The sequence below is a fragment of the Thalassophryne amazonica genome, chromosome 14 (genome assembly GCF_902500255.1).
Source record: "Thalassophryne amazonica chromosome 14, fThaAma1.1, whole genome shotgun sequence".
Taxonomy (NCBI): domain Eukaryota; kingdom Metazoa; phylum Chordata; class Actinopteri; order Batrachoidiformes; family Batrachoididae; genus Thalassophryne; species Thalassophryne amazonica.
The window spans coordinates 32736278-32761796 of NC_047116.1; the positions used below are offsets into that span (position 1 = coordinate 32736278).

The 25519-nt window shown below is 39.7% G+C and overlaps 1 protein-coding gene across 1 annotated transcript in view; it reads right to left on the minus strand.

The window, feature by feature from the left end:
- Window positions 1-25519, minus strand: part of tanc1b (tetratricopeptide repeat, ankyrin repeat and coiled-coil containing 1b) — a 201748-nt gene that overhangs the window by 64890 nt on the left and 111339 nt on the right. Inside the window, 6 exon segments of the mRNA XM_034186667.1 lie at window positions 623-777; window positions 907-1188; window positions 6255-6377; window positions 15242-15261; window positions 15263-15569; window positions 21573-21762. Of these exon segments, the coding sequence (XP_034042558.1) occupies window positions 623-777; window positions 907-1188; window positions 6255-6377; window positions 15242-15261; window positions 15263-15569; window positions 21573-21762 (1077 nt within the window).

Genomic DNA, 25519 nt, shown 5'->3' on the forward strand with positions numbered 1-25519 from the left:
CAAGGAGACACTATACTCCTCACTAAGGCAAAAGAAATAAAAACACTGCTGCATGTCACTGCTGAAGGACTATATATTAGACGTGGATGTGTTTCAAGCAAGTTTAACAAACTCATTTATTCTCACATTATCCTTTACGCACTGTAGTTCATTAAAAAAAAAAAGCAGGTCCTCTGGCAACTCTGTGTCATAATTCAAGTGTCATAATTCACAAGAGTTGTAACAAATGGCTCCAGCCAAAATTATTTCAAGGGTTTGTAGGTGTTGTAAATATGATGTAGAACATTTTGCAAGAGGTGGTGATCTTTTAAAGTGAGACAAAAAATGTCCCACTGTGATATTTTAAACAGTCTGATGCTCACTACTGCACTGCCAACTGTAGCCTGTGGGTACATATTCATAGCAAGAATCTATGTCACATGTACTTCAACATTAGCATTTAACCATGTTGTTTTACCATCTTAAGCAAAGAACACCAGGTTTATTAAGTAGGTCCAAAGCTGGTTTTGTCTCAGAATAGCAGACCATGCTGGACTGTATATATATCAACAGTAATCACAAATTGGTTGATCGCCAAATGGTCAATTACTCTTCAGTGCTGGGGTCATGAATCAAGTCTTGCCTTTGTAGCCAACCGTTTGACGGCTTCCTCCCTGCGCCGCTGCATCTCAGGGGTCCCTGGACAGCTGTTTGTCCTCAGCGTGTTGGCAGCACTGGAAGGTGGAGTTCGCTGTGGAGGCTGGCTGAGAGGAAGCTCAGCATTTGTTCCCCCTGCACCTGGCAGAGACAGAAAGATAGCGAGAAATCCACTGAGACCGTCGACAACATCATGACCAAAAAAGAGCAGATTAGTCTCATCAAGGGTTACAGATGCAGTTCTTCTTGTTACTGAGCCAATGTGGTTACCTTTTGGGGAGGCACTAGGACTGTTGGAGGCAATCTGACGCATGCGCCCTCCATGGCAACTCAACGCTACTAGCCGGGAGATGATAGCAGTTTTCCCATAACCCACGCTGCCCACAACAACAGCACCACGATTTTCAGTGGATTCTCTGGCCATCAGGATGTCTTCCAGCTGCTGAAACAGCCAATCCCGTCCCACAAACACAGAGTCAGTTGTGATGCTGGGCACCTCAAACAACAAGGGCTTCAGCATGATGTCCACAGGTTTGTAGGGAGCAAAGCGAGCTGAGGAAAAGAACGATTAAGCATGTTATTGTACAAAGTGTGCCATTATATTTTTACATGCAAATCACGTGGTGCTGAGTGTTCAAAAATACCTCCGCAAATGTTTATTAGGCAATTTTTTTTCATGTTTGCACATATTCAATAAAAAAGTATTCTCCCCTCTTTACATGCTTCAGCTTAGATAAGTGAGTCAACGAAGTTGCTCAAGGTCAAGCAGGAGCTGAAGTACTCTCTAACAATGTCTGGACAACTGAAGTCACTTTAGGATTGTCCAGCAGTGATTCTCATTGTGTGTGTGTGCACATGTGTGTGATTAGTTCTTAAATGACCCAAAATGTAAAACAGCTGCAAATTGCCTCAGCACTCTTTGTGATCACAAGGTAAGAGGACTTGAAAGACCCTGCTCTCCTTCAGATCCACTCCAGCTCTAATGAGATCTCAGACAGGTTCTTTTTTTTTTGTTACCTCAATTCTTTAAGGCTCAGACCCAACCTCCCCTCCTAACCCTACCGCAGAAATACTAATCTACCTTTTCTACTGACAGTACGGCATTGCTGCAGCTGCTACTACAACCCCTGGCAAAAATTATGGAATCACCGGCCTTGGAGGATGTTCATTCAATTGTTTAATTTTGTAGAAAAAAAAACAGATCACAGACATGACACAAAACTAAAGTCATTTCAAATGGCAACTTTCTGGCTTTAAGAAACACTATAAGAAATCAGGAAAAAAATTGTGGCAGTCAGTAACGGTACTTTTTTAGACCAAGCAGAGGGAAAAAAAAATATGGAATCACTCAATTCTGAGGAAAAAAATTATGGAATCATGAAAAACAAAAGAACGCTCCAACACATCACTAGTATTTTGTTGCACCACCTCTGGCTTTTATAACAGTTTGCAGTCTCTGAGGCATGGACTTAATGAGTGACAAACAGTACTCTTCATCAATCTGGCTCCAACTTTCTCTGATTGCTGTTGCCAGATCAGCTTTGCAGGTTGGAGCCTTGTCATGGACCATTTTCTTCAACTTCCACCAAAGATTATCAATTGGATTAAGATCCAGACTATTTGCAGGCCATGACATTGACCCTATGTGTCTTTTTGCAAGGAATGTTTTCACAGTTTTTGCTCTATGGCAAGATGCATTATCATCTTGAAAAATGATTTCATCATCCCCAAACATCCTTTCAATTGATGGGATAAGAAAAGCGTCCAAAATATCAACATAAACTTGTGCATTTATTGATGATGTAATGACAGCCATCTCCCCAGTGCCTTTACCTGACATGCAGCCCCACATGTTCTCTTCAGGCAGTCATCTTTATAAATCTCATTGGAACGGCACCAAGCAAAAGTTCCAGCATCATCACCTTGCCCAATGCAGATTCGAGATTCATCACTGAATATGACTTTCATCCAGTCATCCACAGTCCACAATTGCTTTTCCTTAGCCCATTGTAACCTTGTTTTTTTCTGTTTAGGTGTTAATGATGTTTTTTTGTTTAGCTTTTCTGTATGTAAATCCCATTTCCTTTAGGCGGTTTCTTACAGTTCAGTCACAGACGTTGACTCCAGTTTCCTCCCATTCGTTCCTCATTTGTTTTGTTGTGCATTTTCGATTTTTGAGACATATTGCTTTAAGTTTTCTGTCTTGACGCTTTGATGTCTTCCTTGGTCTACCAGTATGTTTGCCTTTCACAACCTTCCCATGTTTGTATTGGTCCAGAGTTTAGACACAGCTGACTGTGAACAACCAACATCTTTGCAACATTGCGTGATGATTTACCCTCTTAAGAGTTTGATAATCCTCTCCTTTGTTTCAATTGACATCTCTCGTGTTGGAGCCATGATTCATGTCAGTCCACTTGGTGCAACAGCTCTCCAAGGTGTGATCACTCCTTTTTAGATGCAGACTAACGAGCAGATCTGATTTGATGCAGGTGTTAGTTTTGGGGATGAAAATTTACAGGGTGATTCCATAATTTATTCCTCAGAATTGAGTGAGTCCATATTTTTTTCCCCTCTGTTTGGTCTAAAAAAGTAACCGTTACTGACTGCCACAATTTTTTTTCTTGATTTCTTATAGTGTTTCTTAAAGCCAGAAAGTTGCCATTTGAAATGACTTTAGTTTTGTGTCATGTCTGTGATCTGCTTTTTTTCTACAAATTAAACAACTGAATGAACATCCTCCGAGGCCGGTGATTCCATAATTATTACCAGGGATTGTGCTTTTATAGCATCATTACTGATAGTGAAGTGTTCCAAATACAAGACAGCCCTGATTTTAACACAGACTCTAACCCCCCAATCCCGACATTTTTTTTTTTGGAATAATAGTTTCTGAAGAACAACTCTTGCTTTTGAAAAAAAGAAAGAAAATGCCCTTATTTGAAAATAATGCTAAGTAAAGCACAATGAGAGAGAAATGGCAGTAGTACAATACAGTTGTCCCTTGCTATAACGCACTTCACCTTTCGCGGCCTCGCAGTTTCATGGATTTTTTTAGTGCAATTTTGCATGTTTTTTTTTTACAGCGCATTGTGTTCTGCGTTCTCATCAGGCGGGCTGGTCATGGCACTGGTCGGCATCACCGCAATTGGCTAAGGGAGAGCACACGCATTGTGTTCTGCGTCCTGATTGACTAAGGGACTGTACACCATTGTCAATCAGTCTCCTCCATGCCGTGTCTCCTGTATAGTACAGATTGCGGTCAGCTTGCCAAATTTGTTTATAAGAATCTTCTTGCCAAGAAGAAAAAAAGAGCGCCAACAACCACCCATAACTATGTTCTTCACTCGGAAGAAGACACTGCACCGAGGTGCCACTCAGTGGAAAAAGACGCTACAGCGGATCGGCACCAAGGTGAAGTGGCGCGGTCAGAGGAACTGTGAAATACTGGTCAGTCACTATTAATAATTTCTTATGTGTCCAACCTTTTAGGTTGATCGTTAAAATTAAATTCGTTAGTTCTAAAAGCCATTATAATTATTTATAGGAAAACGTTATATTTTTATTTCTCAAACAAATGTTTGGGCCTGAAAACAAGTTTTGATCTTTGGTTTCATTCTATAATACTGAACTTACTTTTCTACTAAGGTTTGAAAAGTGAGAAAATGTTAATGCCTCTTTGAGAAAAGTGTATAAAGTGTGTAGTGAGGGGTTTTACAGACTTAAAACATCTATAATAATTGTAAAAAAAAAAAACGCTGACTACTTCACGGATTTCACCTATTGGGGTTAAGTTTAGAACTTAACTCCCGCGATAAACGAGGGACCACTGTAAATAGTACAAACTTTTCAGCCTTGACTCCTCAAAAGTTTCTGCACGTTTGTTGGGTACTTGGACCCTAATGAGTTGTGGTTATTAACCTGCATGAACTGCTGTGGAGTCTGTTCTGAAGGCGGGAACAAACCATGCACACTGTGGTGTGATTCTGTTGCTCTTTTTATTTAATAAAATCTCTCCTGATATAGTTTGATCAGTGAAAATAATGTGGGGCCATTGTTTAAATAAAATTGTGTTTGTGTATGTGTGTCTGTGTGGAAACCAGGAGCTATTTTGTACTGGTTGCATTAGTTCAGTCAGTCAACTTACATGTCGGCAACAGCAACATACAGTTTGTTTTTTTTAGTTTGGTGGATGGGCTCTGATTATCATCACTTCCCTCTGATACTTTACTAGAGATATGAGGTAGTGATGATAGACATACAGTACACATTTTTTCCTCTCCCTGATCAAAGCCCACAGGTGGATGCTGGGGCGGAACACAGCAGTGGCGAAGCAGCAGGCTTTGACGGGCAGAGGAGGTGCTGGGAAATTTTTGCATCTTAATAGCCTGCCCAATTTAGAGGGAGTGATTTAGAGGCTCATGTACACAATGTGTTTCAGTAGGAGATATGTGGTAATTATGTTAACGAGGCATATGTTAGTGTATGTGTAGTATGTAGCTTGAGTTGTCTGCCAGAACTTGCTCATGAGTTTGCTTCATTCGCTCAAAAAAAGCAACATCTGTGTTGTTGGGTTTTTTGTTACATGAACCTAAGTCTAACATGTAGCTTCTACGATATAAATCAAATTTTATGGGTGAACACATTCGAATCATGTAGTTTTAACATAACATGCAACAACTTAAAATCTAACTTGCTCAGTGAACATAATAAAATTATGGAAGGTATTTCTACCCAAGTAAAACGCATTAATGTAGCCAGAAACAATTTTGCTGAGTGACCTAAATATAAATTTGTTGGGTCAACATGATAAATTTGAATTACTGTTACTTAATTACCATGGTTCAGGCAAACTAGATTTGTAAGGGTAAATGTAACAACAACAACAACAAAAAAAAAAAAACAGTAAGTCCCTTTGGATGCTCACTTGTTTGCGTTCAGGGTCACTGCACCAAATGCATCCATGACTTTAGTTTTGCGTCATGTCTGTGATCTGCTTTTTTTCTACAAAATTAAACAACTGAATGAACATCCTCCGAGGCCAGTGATTCCATAATTATTGCCGGGGGTTGTATAACAGGAAGTGAAAACTTTTCAGCTGCCTAACTTTTCCAAACAAAAGGTTCAAAATTTGACCATCAGAATGATGCTTATATTTCAACCTCATCTTTAAGAAGGTGTGGAAAAAAGATGGTGAGATTTTCAAGAGACGGTAAAACAGATTGTGTATCTAATGTTAACATATTCAATTATTCATGTTCTCATCAAATATTTACTCTGATTTTTCACTGTGAGATATGAAGAAAAGCATAACGAGAAGCTAAAGGACTGCCACAAACACACACAAAAGCTGAGTTTGATCACCCATACTAGTAGTTTTATAGTACAGCACACATAGCAAAATATTTATTCACCCATTCACTCTCTGTATTTTGACGATCTGACTTACTAAGTATGAAATGTATGTTTGGGAAAACAATGTCACAATATCAAAAAACATTGGACTTAGCGGGAAAGCTGAACAAGGGCAGAGAGTCTGTACCCTGCTGATGCTGTTTTCCAGCTTTGCCTGAGGTATTCCACATGAACTTAAATAAGTAATGCATAAGCATGTTCACCTTTACAGTCCTGAGGCGGCCTTCCTCCTGTATTATGCCAGGGCAGGCGAATAGATGTCCGCAAGGGTGTGTTGCGCTGTTCATCAAAAAAGCTAAGGTCTTCCAGCTTTGTGGAACTGGTCGCTAAACACAAAAATACACAAAAAGGGATGCAGACACTTCAGAACATCTTGTATCTTATCTGTTGTAACTACTGTGGAGTGTAAACGTGACAAAAACACAATACTAAAGATTGTCACTCAGTTTTGTTGCACAGAGTGGAAAGATACGGTGCGCTGACATTTTTACGAACTGCAGAGAGTAGGCATCAGTATATCGCAGCAGAGTGAACACCAGCATCCCTCAGCCAGTATGGAAGTACTGCATTTCCACTGATTTGAGCTGACAGCTACACACAATGCAGCAATGAATGAACAAAGTATATTTATACCTGTTGCCACAATAATGTTACAGTGTTCGATTAAAAACACATGCTGGTAGGCCCAGTCCAGCACAAAGCTCTACCAATGAATAACTTAATGCACCAGCAATTCACCTTATAGTCTGACGTATGAGACATGTTCTGTAAAAATAAAGAGAGCTATGCATTACTTCAACAACTACAGTTTTAAGATCTCATCCTGCTGTTCAGCAACATTACCACAGAAAACTGTGCACTGTTTCTCCACAGTTTATGGCACACGGTATTGAAACGCATAGCGCAAATTCATTTGTGGTCAGATCTGGCAGCATGTGCTGGTGCCGCACTTCACACCATCTGCCTTTTCATGTCCAATATGATACAGGAACTTATTATGATACCTTTTTCCTGCCTTAAAACAATTAATCTGTTAAGAAATAAATTTGTCACGATGCACTTTGACAACTCAGCCATCTAACAAAACATAAACTCAAACTGTGAAACAAATATTCTACTCCCCTAAAGGAAAGCATATATAGCCCACAACATGATGCATGACTTGGATCATATTAGATTTTGTCTTGCCGCTAAAGAATTATCCCACATCCCCACAGCATGATGCTCCCACCACCATGATTCAATCTTTGTCTCATCAGACCAGAGAATTTTGTTTCTCATGGTCTGAGAGTCCTACAGGTGCCTTTTGACAAACTCCATGAAGGCTGCCATGCGCCTTTTTTGCTAAGCAGTGGGTTCTGTCTGGCCACTCTACCATACATGCCTGATTGGTGGAATGCTGCAGAGATGGTTGTCCTTCTGGAAGGTTCTCCTCTCTCCACAGAGGAATGCTGGAACTCTGACAGAGTGTCCATTAGGTTCTTGGTCACCTCCCTGACTAAGGCTCTTCTCCCCCGATCGGTCAATCCAGACGGATGGCCAGCTCTAGGATGAGTCCTGATGGATGCGAACTTCTTCCATTTATGAACGATGGAGGCCACTGTGCTCACTGGGACCTTCAAAGCAGCAGAAATGTTTCTGTACCCTTCCCCACATTTGTGCCTCCAACAATTCCTTTGACTTCATGCTTGGTTCATCCTCTGACAAGCACTGTCAATTGTGGGACCTTATATGTAGACAGACGTGTGCCTTACCAAATCATGTCCAATCAATTGCATTTACCCCAGGTGGACAGCAATTAAGCTGTAGAAACATCTCAAGGATGGTCAGTGGAAACAGGATGCACCTGAGATCAATTTTGAGCTTCATGGCAAAGGCTGTGGATACTCATGTACATGTGATTTCTTAGTTTTTTTTTAATATTTAATACATTCGCAAAAATCTCAAAAAAAACTTTTTTTTCATGCAGTCATGGAGTAGTGTGTGTAGAATTTTGAGGGAAAAATTTGAATTCCATTCATTTTGGAATAAGGTTGTAACATAAAATGTGGGAAAAGTGAAGTGCTGTGAATACTTTCTGGATGCACCGTACCTATGTGAAGCATCATGCCACATGGTCACAATCTGAGGAAGGTCTGATTTATGGATTACATGTAATCTGTGCACAAAATTGGGTACTGTGCACAAAGGGGTTGGATTTGACCTCTTAATTAGTCATAGGGATGTTTTGGGAATAATATGAAATAAATCAGTGTCACCTGTCATTCCCAGGACTGCACCACAAGCAAGGTGTACATGCATCATCAGTGGTGCACTCTTCAAAGAGCACAAACAAACTGAGCTCAACATTAGACCACGAGTTCTGTCTATGGCGTACTTGCGTTCTGTTGCTAGACAATACCAACGCACCAGCACGGTGCCCGACAGCACTTCATTTTTAGACAACCAATCCTGTGGGTGCACAAATGAGCACAACTGTACTCAGTGTTTTCAGGAGATGACATGGGCTCCGGGTGTGAAACCACGACTGCATCAGGGAGAAACTGGACTCTGCACGCCTTTGTGCTGGATGGAAGACAAAGCCAACGGTCTGTACAAATCAGAGAGCTTGCATTACGGCAACTCTCCTCAGATCTCATCTTGCTCACTTTTCAGCAACTTCATCATGGAGAACTTTGCATTCTTAGTCCTGCTAAAAGAGAGGAATTAAAGCTTTATTTCTTTACTTTGTCAGGCTGAACCGAAAGACGCCATCACAAATGCTCATCATCACTTCATCTCTCCCTCATTTGGTCACTAACTTCCTCTCTGGAATATGCCGCTAATTAAAACCTATCTGCTGACGATGTACTAATGGAGAAAGGTTCCATTAATGCCACTGTGAGTAAAAGAGCACCCTCATAACTACGTTACCTGCCGAGAAATAGGCGTTTTTGCAAAACGACTAAAATCTGACAGCAAATAAAGGAAATGACAACACAAGCACTCTGAAGTCAGTCAGCACAGTGAAATTTAACACCAACATTAGAGAATATCCGACAGTAAAGCTGCTTTACAGCTATTCACGTTAAACAACACAGGCAGGTAGGACAGCAGGAACATTAAGCCCAATGCTCATCCTCAGTTTGGTATAGTCTTGTAGTCAAGGTGAAGAGCTTTAACTAAATCTTTGGAGGATTCTTCCAGAGGATAAGCTCACTGAGGCCACCAAAGCAACTTGTCTAACTCTGCCCTCGCTTGTAGGCACACTGTCAGCCTGGAGCTGATGAGGTGAGGCTTTTGCTGCCCACTATGTAGTGCTCAGCCAATTACAGCACCCACAGCAATTGGCACTTGATAAATTAATACGGTGCTTTGCAGGAAAGTGTCACCAACCCATTGCACTTCAAACATAAACATAAATCTATGCCCATGTGCACCAGCACAGAAGCACAAAATCAAGCAGGAAAGATCTAATGGTAATTTTAAAAAAATCGTGCCAATGACTGAACTGTAGTTGAAGTAGATAAATATTTTGCAGAGAAAGTGTCTTCATTCATAGAATGGTGTGAAAATATCAGGACAGAAAGCTCATGACCGGATGGTGCCTGAACCAGCATTTGACAATACAAAAAACAAATAAATAAATAAAAATCACTCAAATGCTTGCGTTCTAATGCATTACTGTGAATCTGACCCCTCTGCCTGGGTTTGTGTGCAATCTACTTTAAAGATTTTGAACCTCAGAATGTGCCTGTGGGATATGGGGGGCATTTTGTGGGGATACATCACGGTTGCGGTCAGAACTGCTGCTTGAACTGAAATGACTGCTGTTGAAAGCTGACTTTTCACAAAGACTTTAAAAAGACGACAGACAAAGTCTGACAACAACCGTGCACATTAAAAATAAAATGCCTGAAGTATTAGAAAGTGGTGAAAAGCAATGGAAATTACAATTAGACAATAAGATTTGTTTGTCAATTTGAACTGATCTACTCAGCAAATATGACTTTATTTCTGTCAATCAACCTGTCAGACAGCAGATCACGTGCACACTTTGTCTTTGATAATGGGCATTGACCGTTACTGTGGCAAGTTCTGGCCTGTCAATGAGCACCACTGAGCAGAAATTTAAATGGATCTCAACAAGCGAAGGAACTGATCTATCGAACTGTTCTTTATTGTATCCCGCTGTGAATAGCAGGCTCCAACAGTTCTGAGAATAGAAATTTAACAAACACGACAGTGACCTTCTTACAGAGATAGAGGATGTGAATTGAGTATTGCTGTCAAACTGACTCTTTTCTGTCTCTTAACTAAATAGATCAAAGTCTACATATAGCCAGAGGCAGATGTGCAATAATGAATTCCATGGTGACATTTCAAAACACTGACAATTTGCAGGTATGTCCCTCAGCACCATGTCAAGACAGTTCAGAAATTAGAGAAAATAATGTAAAAAAACAACAAAAAAGACTGCATCAGTTTAGGATGTGATTTTTGTTCACTTGAGGGAATCATTGCATGAGCTTCTCAAACATCTTGAAATCACTGGGGACTGAGCATTGAACAGGTGGAAATCACCTTAGTCGTATCAAACAGAACAACTGGATCAGTGGAAGAAGAGTTAGACTGCTGGAATATTGTGGAGTATAGATTCTGATTCAATTCCAGGTGTGTGCATCAGGCTACCTGTGTCTTTAAACACAAGACTTCTTTTACGTCATCCCATCTCATCAAACTGTAAATGGGTACCAGTCCTAGCTTGGGAGGTAATCTACCCGCAGGGGGCCATAGACCCTCATTACTTCATGCTACGGTATCCAAGGATAAACAAAGGCTCAAAGGATTTCATGGCCTGTGTAGGACTGATTTCTAATGAGCAAAGATATGAGTTGTGTGGCACCAAGGTTATGTATGGCGAAGAAGCAACATGTTGAAGTTGCTTGTGAACAGCCTGTGGACTTGGCTGTGAATGGCATATTATGCGTTTGCCAACCCGAGACACAAGAGCTTAAGTGAAAGTTTAACAGATGCATTGCTGTGTCATTGCTAAAATGCAGTGACTTCATGCTGCATGACCACAAACACCTCAGTATATTTCAAATCCATAAAGTTCCAGTGGCCAGAATTAATACTCTCCTTGGTATCTTAATCGTTTCCTGTTATAAAACTCAAATTTGATTGATTTTCCCCATGTTTAAAGAAGAAAAACAGTAGTATGAGTGAACATCCAAACCTTAGAAACAACAGCAACAACAACAATGGCAACAAAAAACAACATGTGGCATATTGCCTCCTGCTCAGATGTGAAGTTTATATATGGTTTTTACGGTAAAGGTGATAATGAAGTCTGGAAATGATATCTACAGCAAGACTAGTGCTTTAAAGATGGTATGTGGTCTATTTTTATAGCAAATGACCCCCATTTTCAAAAGGGCATTTCCTCTAGCTCCCCCACATACATCAACAAGAAATGGCTTCAAGCACAAACAAAAATCAAGATGGCATCTATAGTGGCCACACTGGAAAATGGATGACAGTCATTTTCAAAAGGAAGCTTTTTGTAGCCTCCCCAACACACCAAGAAATGGTTTCAATTACACAAGGCGTTCTTTAGTGATTGCGCAGAAACAAAAAGTTTACAGACACTTGGACAGATGGCGTAATGCCCCCTGAACAACTTTGTTGAGTGGAGCGCATAAAATCAGGTGATTCAAGAAAAGAATTTTCTTTCCTAATGATAATGGAGTATAAAGACGGCAAAATCTGTACAACATCTGCCGACATTTCACTTAATGTGTTCATTAAGTTAACAGAGGTTATTTTCCACACATTTTACACTGCCTTATTTTAAATGCACAACCCCTATGACCAGAGCAACAATTAGCACTACGGAAGTGCGCGGACTCATGTGGTATTTTCGCACACTGAGATCAGAGTTTCCTACATATTTTCTGTTGATAGTATCTAGAAATTTATGCTGCAGCAAATAGACTTATTAGTCTTCAATATGTTTCACATTTCACCATTCAAGTGACTTAAATCAATATGACGAGCAACCTTAATGAATTAAGCCATTTCAGGCACACAGTGTTTAGAGCAGTAGAGTTTCTATGTGTACAGTTCTAGAATTGTACGACAACACAAAATGCCAAATATATTTAACTATATAAAGTAGATTTGACAGAACAAAACACTATATTCACAATATACTCAATAAACTAAGCATAATACAGGTATACATTACCAAGCAATGACATGAATATAAACTAAGAAATATTTTAAATTCAGCTATACACTCTTTGACAGGTGGTGCATTCCAACATTTTCGTGCAACAGCACATGCAGGCTCCACAAAATGCCGCCAGTTCCCACAGCAACCTATTCAAAGTATTCACTGCACAAGGCAATGCAAATGTCACTCTAATAAGAGCCCAATAACTCAGAAAATCATAACACACAAAGGTTATTCTAACTCTCTGAGTTTTTATGATAATGTTATATATATATATATATATATATATATATATATATATATATATATATACGTAACTGTTGTTTTACAAGAATAACAATGTTAAAGTTAGAGTTCTACTTAAAAGTAGATTTTGTTGTTGTCCAGGTGACAACTATGCAGGTGTTAATGTGATACAATAGATTTTGCTGTTGTTTTCCAATCCGTTAAAGCATTACATAAATTGATGACTTGTGATGGCAGAAGGCTGTTCAGACATCCTTCCAATACATCCTACGGTTTCCTGAGGTGCTCCCAGGAAGGATGAGATATGTAAGGCCTCCAGTATGTTCTGGAGAATGATTTGCTTGTGACACCAGATGAGATCAGTTTAGATCATAAATGAAGTTGTCCTGGGTGGAGTCTCCCAGGGTTTTGCCACACAGTGCAATATTTGAGGTGTGAATTCTTCAGTTCCCTAGAGGGCAACACCACTTAACTATGACATCAGCTCATAAACTCTTGGAGCACATGCAGACTCACAGAGCCGTGCACGCTGGTGCTTCGTTGCAAACCGCACACAGATATTTTCTGCTCTGTAAGCATTATGGGCCAGTGTGAATCTGCTCCGCTCGGGTTTATGTCAGAGGAAAAATAATGAAGAGATATGTAAGGACTCAGAACAATTGATCGGTCGCTGAACATGCTTGTCCAGCATGAGGCCAAGTGTACCCAACTAAACATGTTTGTTAAAGTCAGGGGCATATTTCATGATAGCACGCTTGTACGAACAATGTGGAAAAGGGTCAACAAAAGCACTACAGTTTTATATTGTTTGACGGCCCGCACTTAAGGGGCGGAACGAAACAATCTGTCCTTATAGAAAGAGTCGTATTACATGGGAATGCATGTGGACAAGTTCCAAAAAACAAGACAACCTATCTCACAGTGTTCAAGAAAAGAAGTAAAAGCAAGAAAGGGAACAAACTTGTGATCCAAATCTGGCTCAAAATTCATTCACAAAGTTTTGTCATGCTGAGTGGATAATCCCTGCCTTCATCCAATACAAGAGAAAACAACTTAAACACAGGCCCGGAAGAATAACACCTCAATTACATCAGGCAAAGCTTTTTAATGGTGCACGGACAATGTGGTTTTGCTCTCATGCCACTAACAGCGTTTTTGGATGGAGAGTATTTGTTTACTTGTTGATTTGGCCAATTTTCCTTGAATTTTTGTCTTCTGCCATGGGTGACTTGTCAACGTCAGTACTTGATTTGTTTTTGTTTGCTTTTAGTCACATTATTTAATACTTTACTGTGCTATAGACTTCAAAATTCCTGCAGTAAAAGTCCAGCTCTGAATACCATAGATCAAAGACTTGTGGTTGTGTGGCTGAGTGAGACAGGACAAATGGGAATTAATTCATGAATCACATTTGCACCATTTGATTGGCCGGTCACACATGTATCAGAAACAGCATCAATCAAAAATAGACCTAGCGCGTATTCTCTGTGGAGCGGAAAACCACGTTTGCAATGCACCTGAATCCAACCATAGCACAGTTGGTGGACTCATAAACATTGACTAGAATGGCTGCAATCAGCTCCAGCAGCTGCAGTGCAGCTACGATGTGATGCAGCTGCACCTGGTGGAATTCAGGGGTAAGAATGCCATTGAGACTGAGCTCAGATTAAGGTGGCAAATGTAAAGCAATCTGTTCCGAGCCTGCTTTGGATGTAGATTTTAATGTGCTTGGTATTTAATATATTCTCCCAGCATCTATGTTTTAAAAGGTGCTCTTAAATCCATGACACTTAAACAGGGTCAAAAAGGAAAGGATCAGAAACAGAGGTCAGTAGTGTTGGAGAGAGAAAAATAAATTAGCAAGGAGCAGAGAAGAATGGAACAGAGAAAGAGAGTCAGGAAAGGGGGAAGCAACGGCAGTCAACAACTGCGACAGCTGTGTGGATATGGTGAGCTGAGTTACAATAAGGAGGTTTCATGCAGGAATGCAGAACAGACCAGCCAGTCTTTACTGGTGCTTCGTTCTGATATGGTCGGGCAAGACACAAAATGCAACAGCTGCTTAATCCCCAACCTTTGCATTTACGGCTCACCCCTTGTTGAAAAGCACAACCTGTTTCCGCAGAAACAAATATCCAAATTTAAACTGCTGCTGCTCATGCTACTGCAAATTCAGTTGAAGGAAAGCATACTTGTCCATTTCAGCCAAAGTCATAGAACAACTTTACAATGGTGAGCTAAATGGCAAAGCAATACAAGAAGTCTTTCATAGGCTCTGAAAACCACTGGTACCAGTGTTTATCGCTGGATTTTATAACATGAAGTGTATAAGAGTCTACAACTCCCCCTACATGGGACACCAGTCTGATGCAGGTTACGTCTCCAGCCAAGACTGGTACCCATTTTCAGCTGGGTGGACTGAGACGATGCAGAGCACGAGTTTTGTCCAAAGACAGACAGGTAGCGTGATTGGAAATCGAACCCAGGTTGACATATTTCTAGACCAACTCCTATCCCAATAGAGTGATTGCAAAAATTAATGGTTTTTAACTGGCAACAAAGTTATTGAGACTAAAAAAACATGCTTAATCAATTTGTTTTAAACTCTGCTGAATCAGAGTCACCCATTAACAGTATACCATTCAATTGCTGTGCACCCTCTAAATTAAAGACATTAAGATGCCAGACACGCACGCACGCACGCACACACACACAAATGTATTTTACCTGCAACAGAATTGGTCTTGCATCATGAGGGAAGCAGATGTCTGTGTAGGGTAAGAAATTGGCCCCTCAGGCGTCTGACTTGAAGGATGTGACAACCCTGCTGTCGCTGTTGATATGTTGGACTGATGCTGTTGGTCTGTCCTGGACTGGGTGTCAGGTGGTGCGGCGGTGGCACTATTGGACTCTTCTTCTGCCACAGGAGAGCAGGTATCAGCCCGCACACCCGGTGCCAGGCCATGGCGCCCGCTGCTCCTTAAACTGCCATCTTTACTCCACTCGAGGCTGGAGCCACTGCGGTCATCGTTCTCTGAAGAGCTTGTAATGGTGGCTGAGGTGGAAAAAAAGAGCCAGGTAGAAGAGAGGAGTGAGCATGAGACATGCTCTGAAAAATACAGACGTGAAATGCATAAATAATGGTCTTTTTTTGCTCAGAGGCCCTGGATGGGTGAAAAATAGGCACAGTATATATTAACTTATAGCAGAAGAGTACTGCAATATGAATGTGAATATGAATATACATCTACTGCTAGTGATTAATTTTACAAAACTCTGCATGAGAGTGGAACATAGTTCAAGTCACTGAACATTTTTTTTATTTATTTTTTATACTTTTATATACATTTGCTGTATTATACATTAAAAAAAATCATTCTTCCTGTGATACTGCTTTTAACCATACAGTACAGCCAAATACTGAGAGGTCAGGTCAGTGAGAATGAGGGGGTATCATGCATTACCACATCCATCACACCATGGAACCATCCCAATTCCTGGATGGCAACCACCCAGGCCACTGGTGTTGTCAACACTGAGGTACCTGCACACTGGCTCACGCATAGAGAAACGTGCCAAACATGCAAAATGTTGTATGCGATCCTTCAGCATACAAGTGATACTCCTACTCTTTATCTCCTTAAGTAACTGAATGTTTAACAAAAAGTCCTCTTGGCTACAGAGCCAAGAGGATCCATATCACCCAACCCTAATAGGGTTGGGCCATATCGCCCAACCCTACGGTGGGCAATATGGCGTAAAATTCATATCACGGTATAAACTGAATCCCTTCACGTAACGGTATATATCGCGATATAAGCCTAAATGTAAAAATCATAATGTAAAGCAAAGGTAAATAGATCAAAATAAATAAATAAAAACAACAACAACAAAAAAACAAAAACAGATATAATTTTGAAAACATTTATTGTGCAGATCTCAAAACTACAGGTACATTTGCCGGAAGGTACATCTAAGATGCGAGTCTAGATTTGATGCTTTGGTGAAAGAATTAATTAACATTTATTTACTGTTGGTTCAGAAGCTGAAGTTTCATCTCTTCAAAACAAGATGGCACTCCCACTCTCAATACATGAAGCGCTTTCAGGACAGTCACTGGCGCTTTTCCTTATTTACAAAACTCAACAAAAAAACCACAAAAAAAAAAATAAAATAAATAAATACATCTTAATTTACGTTGTAATCACGGTTTAAACCGGGCTAAACAGCGCAGCACTACTGTGTAGTACCAAAGAAGTCACCATCTTACGCCAACTGGTTGGCCATCCAACGTCTTACTACCTTACGTTCAGATGGGAAGCACTAGACCATTAAGACTTGCACCTTTGATATCGCACATGGCCAAACACTTCTGGTCCATCCCACCTCACGACTCTACAAGCTCTTTCCCAGGTATATGTTAATCTCAAAGGCAGAGGAACCCAAACACATAATGTCACGGCCAAGATAAAGTGAATGCCTCTAACAACTTCCACACTTCCACCCACAAAAAGATACACTTTCTGATGCCGAGCTCAGGAAAGTCACCTGAATCCTGAATCTTAAATCTTGAAACAGAACAGACGTAAACCCATGACACTATAATAGACTCAGAGGATACTGAGCTATAAGACATTACACATTGAACAACTCGGTCTTTTGACCCACACACTGCCAGCACCTGATTTAATGTTTACTGCTACACTTTCTGCAGACAAAATAAAAACTGGGCAGCTGTCGCAAGGTATATTTTGTAGTGCTCATTTCCTGAGCACCAGATAGACGACTGTGTTCATCAAGTTTGGTCTGCTGAAGGTGCAAAACCAGTCAACGCAAAAACTATTCGTTGCAGTATCATTATTACCTGGTAAGCATATCACTATAAATAAATAAGAAAAAGAAAAAACACAAGTGGTGCTGAAATCAGCCCTCCACATTTCTGGCATATGAACACATCCTTTAATCCCTCCTCAGGCTGACACCACCGTCTAATACAGTCATAACACCTGAGTGATGAGCCAAATCTACACAATGACAAACAGGTAGACACAGAAACATGAGCCATACCGGCAGGGACCCTGAGACCAAGTGGCCAGCTGGCTGTGTTTGCCACACACATTGTTAAATCTGGATTTCACAAACAGACATGCATTTCATCAGCGCTAACATCAATATCTCAAACTCATCCTAGACCTTGTGACTCTTGATGTTTACCAATGCAAACATCAACTTACAACACCAGTGAGACTTAGCCTTGATCTATGCATGGCACTGAGAGTAACAGAGGTGTCATCATAGTGCTATGCAGGTTATGATGGATGCAGGGCTGACTTTCTTGGGCGAAGCAAGCAGTATATATCCTCTTCTGCCGCAACTGTGATGTTCCACGTAACAAACTGATCTTATTCATGAAATCAAATATGTTTAACTGATAAATGTTGAACATCAACATGTCATCAAGTTACCCTGCTGGAATAATAAGATGGTCACATGAAGCAATAGATGCCACAGAGGTCAAGATGTGTAAACTCCTCACAATGTATGGAGGGCTCCACCCAAAGCCCAGCACACTAAGATGATATGGTCAGCGTAAAGAGGGGGTCCTGGGGGATAGTAGTGTCAAAGCAATTATCCAGGATGAAACAAAGAACATTCAGGAGTACACCAAGAAGCGGCCACCAGGGGAATAAACTGCTGGGTAACTACCTCAAAGAGAAGAAGAAAGATGATGGTGAAGAAGTACAGGAGATGACATGGAATACCAATCCTCCACACAATGTACCACTGGCACGTTCTGAGCACCAGTGTGAACCTATCCAACATTTTGGTCCAGAGACCATGTGTATCTGACCTTGTGTTTCTGTATCTATGAAAGCATACCTGTGAGTGTTTACGGGTTATCGTAGTAACAGAAATTTGACCCTGACCTACATTTAATTTGGTCACAAAGGTCACAGAATGTTCACACGAGAACATATCCAACACTTTGGTCCAGAAAGTCTGTGGTATGTGATATGAAAGTGCCACACAGAAGTGTGATGAGTTATCACTTTGACCAGAGGTGTGATGGATGCATGCAAACCCATTTTAATGTCCCCCTTCTTCCATCAGCATATAAGGTAGGTTGCACAAATAGCATGGTTACTATTAAGAAATAAATTCACATGCATTTGTACTAGTCAGTACTCTCTTAGAACTCACTACATGCTATATTGTCTGTTTGTAGAACATATACTTCGTGAGAGAAGAAACGGATAAAATTAGATTATGCGACACTACTAACTTGTATGTATGATATTCACCACTATACACCATCACAGAGAGAGACTGAGCCACGTCAGGTAGCTAACTAGTGTTTAGTGCTGCGATCACCCAATAAATTAGCAATTACATGTGGGCAATTCTATAGTAACAGAATTATAATCAGAGCAAAGTGTTAATGCCAAGATAAAATATGGCCAGATTTTTCCATCACTGTAATTCAATTACCACAGAATTATCCATGTAGGAAATGTATTTGGACTACCTAATGTTGTCTTAAACTGTAAGTAAAGGTGCAAATACATGTTACATGACTGTACATCTCACTCTTGGAGGCAGTTTAGTGCAGTGTCAATGCTCTCAAATATACTATATCAGTTTGTATGAATTATTAAAAAGCTGGCTGTGATACTGTGATACACACGATGTTCTACAACCAGAAGAGTAAACATTAATACAAATGAGTTACCTGAATGAACATTAAATGTGATCCTTAGTTGTTTAACTGAGGATGACTGCATGGCAATGAATCACTTTTGAATCCCGACTAAAAATGTTCAAAATGAATTTCTAACATTTGTACAGCTGCTGAATGCTTTGTAAGCAGGAATGGCAGCGAGATTAATACATTAATACTCGATGTCGTCTTCCTGTCAGCTTGTTCAAATCCCCAAATGTCTTACAGGTTTATTACTGGAGCTACAGTACAACCTCACACTGTGACGACTGTCACCCCAACGCTCTCTGATACCGGAACCACACGATACAAATGCAATTACTGACACACTGTCCCAGATGAATGTAATGTGACAAAGCCATTCAGCCCCCCCGCAAAAAAAAAAAAAGAAAAATCCAGTAATCAGCAGCTTTAAAAGAGTAATGAATGACTCACACATGCAGGCATAATCTTTTAGTCTAAATCATGAAGTGCACATTAAGATCCCAATTTCTAGAGTGCATATTAGATTTGATCCAAAGCACCGCAGTCACTGATTTAGAAGTGCAGCCCTTCAGTAATGCCATAGCCATGGTGTGTACTTTGTTAGTCAGAAAACCTGGACCAGGTACTGTGCTTGGAACAAATATTCATATATGGGTGATTCTTTAACTACGGGCACTATTGGCCTTGTAAATGTAATTTCCACCACACCATTGCCTTACAATATAAAGCGCCTTGGGGCAACTGTTTGTAACTATAAAAGTGTGAAAATTCCCCTTTTTTCTGTTTTTCATACAATATGATCAAAGGACATAATAAGTGCCCGTAGTCTAAGAATCACCCATATAACAATCACATGGTTCCAACACTCTACTCATCCATATTTTAATAAAATTCTCAAAGAAGTCTTCAACAAATATCTGTGAAAACAATCAATGAATTGTGGGAGGTTGGAGATAATTAAAATAGAACCTCAGACACATGACAGTTTTTGCACTACATTATTGTGAGTAATGCTATTTTTATTTTCAAATGCTGCTCATTAAAAGTTAAAACCTGAATGAAAAACATAATGAAAAACATTTTACACAGCTTAACGTTTATCATAGGTGGCTGTGTGTTTAATTAGCAATTGCTAAAATTTAAATGATTGTGGAGCGCAAAAGTCCGCTGATGGTCTTCATCTGAAATTGACTCTAGAGTGATTTACTTCAATAAGAAAGTGTTTTTACCCATGTGTGCAGTACTACCACATATACATACACACAAGAATCCATTCATATGGTGAAATTGCAATAGTAGGCACCTCTGTTGATAAAGCCATCAATTATTATCTCTACCACTGTTGAGAGATTTACTATAAAAATGTATTCAATAAAGGTACTAGAAAGATACAGATTTTATGGACAGTGATCCGATAACTGAGGTTCCTTCTGATTATCTAACAAGAGAATAGCTACATGTGTATAATATCGACCCAAACTGCACTTAATAACGACATATAAGTGAGCTGTGCAAGGAGACTTCATACAGCTTGTCTGAAGTGGCTTCAGAGAGGGGAGCACTCACAGTCTCTGGTCTAAATGAGCCCACAAACACTCAAGCTTCAGTAGCAGTTAATTTTCATTCCACTTAATTCACTGGTGAGTGATCTACTTTGTCCTTGTGACCAAACTGATGCAATCGAGAGAAGAAGAAACATTTATACAAACTGCATTAAAAAAATGTACAGTATTGCTTTTCTCTGACTACTGTAGAATAAAGGTACATGTTATTTTGAATCTTGGGTTGTTGATGAGATCTATAATAATAATAATAATAATAATAATAATAATAATAACCACCATAAAACTTTTTATATTACTCAACCTAGGGAAAAGACTGATCGTCCTGTTTTGGTGAGAACGCAGAATATTGAAGTGAGCCAGGAAATCTCAATTCAGCATTTAGAAATAGTACACAAAGTGTTTCTATTCGGTTCCCTTTTAACAGATTGGTCAATTGCTTCGGATATAAACTAAGAAAACAATGAAAAATGATAATCAAAATTTCCCAGAAAACAAGGTGACATTTTCCAGTATCTTCTTTCTCTGCCTGACGAATACTCTGGAAGCAGAAAATGATTGGCATTTCTACTTAGTAAATGATTTAATCAAAGTAGTACTTGATTAATTTTTCATCACTCAAGATTGTGAAGTTAAGTACGTCAGTTTCAGTATGCCAATGACAGAGCTGCCAACTTCAGAAAGGACAAACCAGAGGTTATCCGCTTCTTCTGTGGCACATAACCTGCTTCATTACTACTGAGAGACAGCTGACTATGACAGCGTTGATTCTTTGATAGTCTCCATTTCTCACCTATGATTCCGCTGTCTTTGCTCTCAAGTGTTGAGCTAGGGCTGGTGATGGTCTCACAGGGGCTGGAGCAGCTGAGTGGGGGTCGACCGGTCGTGCTGTTAAGTGTGGAACATGGGCTGTCAGCACTAGGAGATGCTGTACTGCTGGTTAGTGTAGAGCAGGGGCTGATACCCTGGCTAGCAGCAGAACACTGCAGAGAAAGGTGATACAACACAAAGCATGCACTCCATTAATGAAATATGTCAATGAAGTATAAAATAAACCCAGCAGCTCTGACAACCTGTTCACATACTTTTTTCCAGTATGAGCAACAATAAATACAAAAAATAAATTAACTGTATTTGGAATCAATACTGAAATATATATATTAAAATATATAAAATAAGTAGCGCAAGTCCAGAAAGTAGTTAGCAACATCCATTGTTCAGTGTTGTTAGCTAATATCAGTAGCTTCTCCAAAAATATTAGTCCGATCAACATTCTGTTTTCACAGCGTTCATCCTTGACCCAAAATACATAAGCATACCAAATGGCAAATGTCGGCTGTCCACAGTTTGTTTGTGATCGAAGTTGCACGCACACACAGCTGCTGTAAGCAGATGCTTTTAATTTGACAAAGAAAGACGGTCGCAGAAGACATTAAAACCACTACACATCACTCATGGTACCAACATGAGACTTAACTCACTCATGGTAAGAGCAACATAACACTTAACTAACTAAACCAACTGAACTACAAAACACAATAAATCAATAACACTAACAACACTTAAACTAACATGAACGACAACAACATTTAAAATGCTAAACCCTGAACTCTCATGGTGCATTGCAGCACAATGTCCACTGTTTACTCGTTAGCTAAAATTGCTAATTTCTTAAAAAATATTTGTCTTATCAACTTTCTGTTTGTGACCCAAAATACGTAAGTATACAATATGGCAAATGTCAGTTCTGCCTGGTTTTTGTGTGATCGAAGCCATACACGCACACAGAGGCCACTTGGCTATTTTGACACAGAAAATAAATAAAGACTTGATCCAACCTGGTCATGTCTTTGGCCTGGATCATGTGAATGTAATGCAGCAATTTTTGCCATGAACAAAGAAGCTTTTCACATGACTCAGTAGAATAAGGCCTGAAAATTGCACACTTGTATGTCTCGAAGAATCAAAATAACCCTGAAAATAATTTCACTGGGTAAGAATTTGTTCAGACACAATAGCTACTTTTCTCATATGATCAAGTCTCTCTGACAACCATACAGCAGCTGCTCTTTGTTTGCGCTAACTGACAACAATGAAACTCGGGATGGTCCTGTTTACCCCGCTGCTTTAACTTTATTCAGATCTCCCCAGAACAATGTCCTAAAGCGTAATTCCTGTTTGGGGAGAATGATCCTTGTCTCAGAGTAAGAAGAAATAATGATTTTAAATAGATCCACAACATAATCGGCGAGGCTATGTACATACAGAACCAATTCTACACTTTGCTTCATTCACAGTTTCTTTTGATTGCTCCCATTTTGGCTTGAGGTAATCAGAATAAATCTGGTGTGTGTTTGGTGTTGAATGTGTGTCAGTATGAGGTGATTTCTGCATCAACACCAGAAGACTAAAAGGCTGACGATTAAACCTGGAAGCCCACAGTTCGGAACACTGCACATATCTCGGACAAGGGTCCAAGATGAACCAAGATATTCCAACACTGTGCCATTGTCTTGTTGTAACCATGGAGGGATTTTCAAGATCTTTGAAAATTTCTTTGTCTAATCACAAAATATGAAGTACTTTAAAAACCCTTGTATTTTTGTGGCGGTAGTAACACTGTCGTACATTTTGTGATATCACTGGGAGGCTTCCAGGAAGCACCAAGGTTGTGATCGCTGTTGCGATGCTTGTCATGCTTTTGCATGTCACATGGTCCAAGTCCAGCACGATATGTCATCAAACTCTATCACACCTGTGGGCAACCGTGAACTGCACATAACGGACAGTCACAGCTACAGACAGTGAGCTTCCATTATACATATTCGTGAAACGTGAGCATGGAGCTTTATTCAAGACTGAAAGTGCATAACATTAAGTGCGCAACACTAGTACATAAAATGTGAAATAAAAAATGACTATCATAAATAAATAAAGAATTATGAACATAATGATGTATTTTTATTTTGGTGCTATAAGCTCTGAGAAATTAGTCATAAAAATGGGGAAATTGGGATGATTTCACCTGCATCAGAAACCTCAAGCTGTAAGGAATAAGAATTTTGGTGATATCACCTCATGGTGATGTGGAAAAAAATCTGTGTTTTTTTGTGGCCTTGATGGTGAATATTTCAAAATGGTTAAATGTGTATTTTGCGAGGATGTAGTCACATGACTAGTGTAGCTTATTAGTGGATAGATTTTCCAAAGATTATATAAAGTGGAGAGTTTTTTTTTATAGTATGTCTCGTACAAACAGCACAAGTGAAGCCCGGCACAGCGTGAGAATGGTCTTCAAACACATGATGGATATAACCACGAATTTTATCCTTTCCTTTCGTGTGGTCCTGAGAGGGATTCTTAAAGCTGTTTCTTCGCCTGAAAGCGTGGAAATGGGCTATGTTTGTGGACTGTGCCATGGCATCGCCACCATGCTAAGATAACATTGCTACGTGCAGCAACACTGGCCAGTCTCGCCAAGGAAGCCACTTATGCTCCATCAACTCTGTGATCACAGAACGACGATGACTGCCGACAAGAGGAGGCTGATGCGGGGAGCTGTATTTCTGTGGACTGAAGATAGCGCCTCACAGCGGAACAATAATTCTTCATGGCTCTGTGTGTAAACACAGATGATGAAGAATAAGACCTCATGGTATGTAATCATTTTTTTAATCTTTTGGAGAAGTATGCGATGTTTAGTTTTTTCTGAATCACCCGGATTACAAAGAGGAGGAGATTAAATCATTTACTAAGTAGAAATGCCAATCATTTTCTGCTTCCAGAGTATTCGTCAGGCAGAGAAAGAAGATACTGGAAAATGTCACCTTGTTTTCTGGGAAATTTTGATTATCATTTTTCATTGTTTTTCTTAGTTTATATCCGAAGCAATTGACCAATCTGTTAAAAGGGAACCGAATAGAACACTTGTGTACTATTTCTAAATGCTGAATTGAGATTTCCGGCTCACTTCAATATTCTGCGTTCTCACCAAAACAGGACGATCAGTCTTTTCCCTAGGTTGAGTAATATAAAAAAGTTTTATGGTGGTTATTATTATTATAATTATATTATTATTATTATAGATCTCATCAACAACCCAAGATTCAAAATTAACATGTACCTTTATTCTACAGTAGTCAGAGAAAAGCAATACTGTACATTTTTTTAATGCAGTTTGTATAAAGTTCTTTTCTTCTCTCGATTGCATCAGTTTGGTCACAAGGACAAAGTAGATCACTCACCAGTGAATTAAGTGGAATGAAAATTAACTGCTACTGAAACTTGAGTGTTTGTGGGCTCATTTAGACCAGAGACTGTGAGTGCTCCCCTCTCTGAAGCCACTGTGCAATTGTCAGCTGGCTGGAGAAGGTCATTTTTGCCCTACTGAGCTACAGGTGACTTTCTTAATGTTGAAAAGTAAATGAAAATGAAATCTTCTGAAAGCCACCTTTTGATAACTATATTTTGATTCAACTTTTGACATTTGAAAACTTAAATACAGCCATTTTGTAGCCTTTTTCTTAAATCTCTTTCACTGTAACTGCTAGGCAGTGAGAGGTTAGAGGGGGCTGCTACTAGGATAGGTCAGCACCACAGCAGGCCTCTATTCTGCAGACAACTATTTTTCCTCATGAAAATTATATGATAGGAAAGCACTTGTTGAGAACTACATTTGCATCAAAATTCGGACTCTATATGTTTATGCTTCAAAATCAAATTATGTTCATATTGAAATGT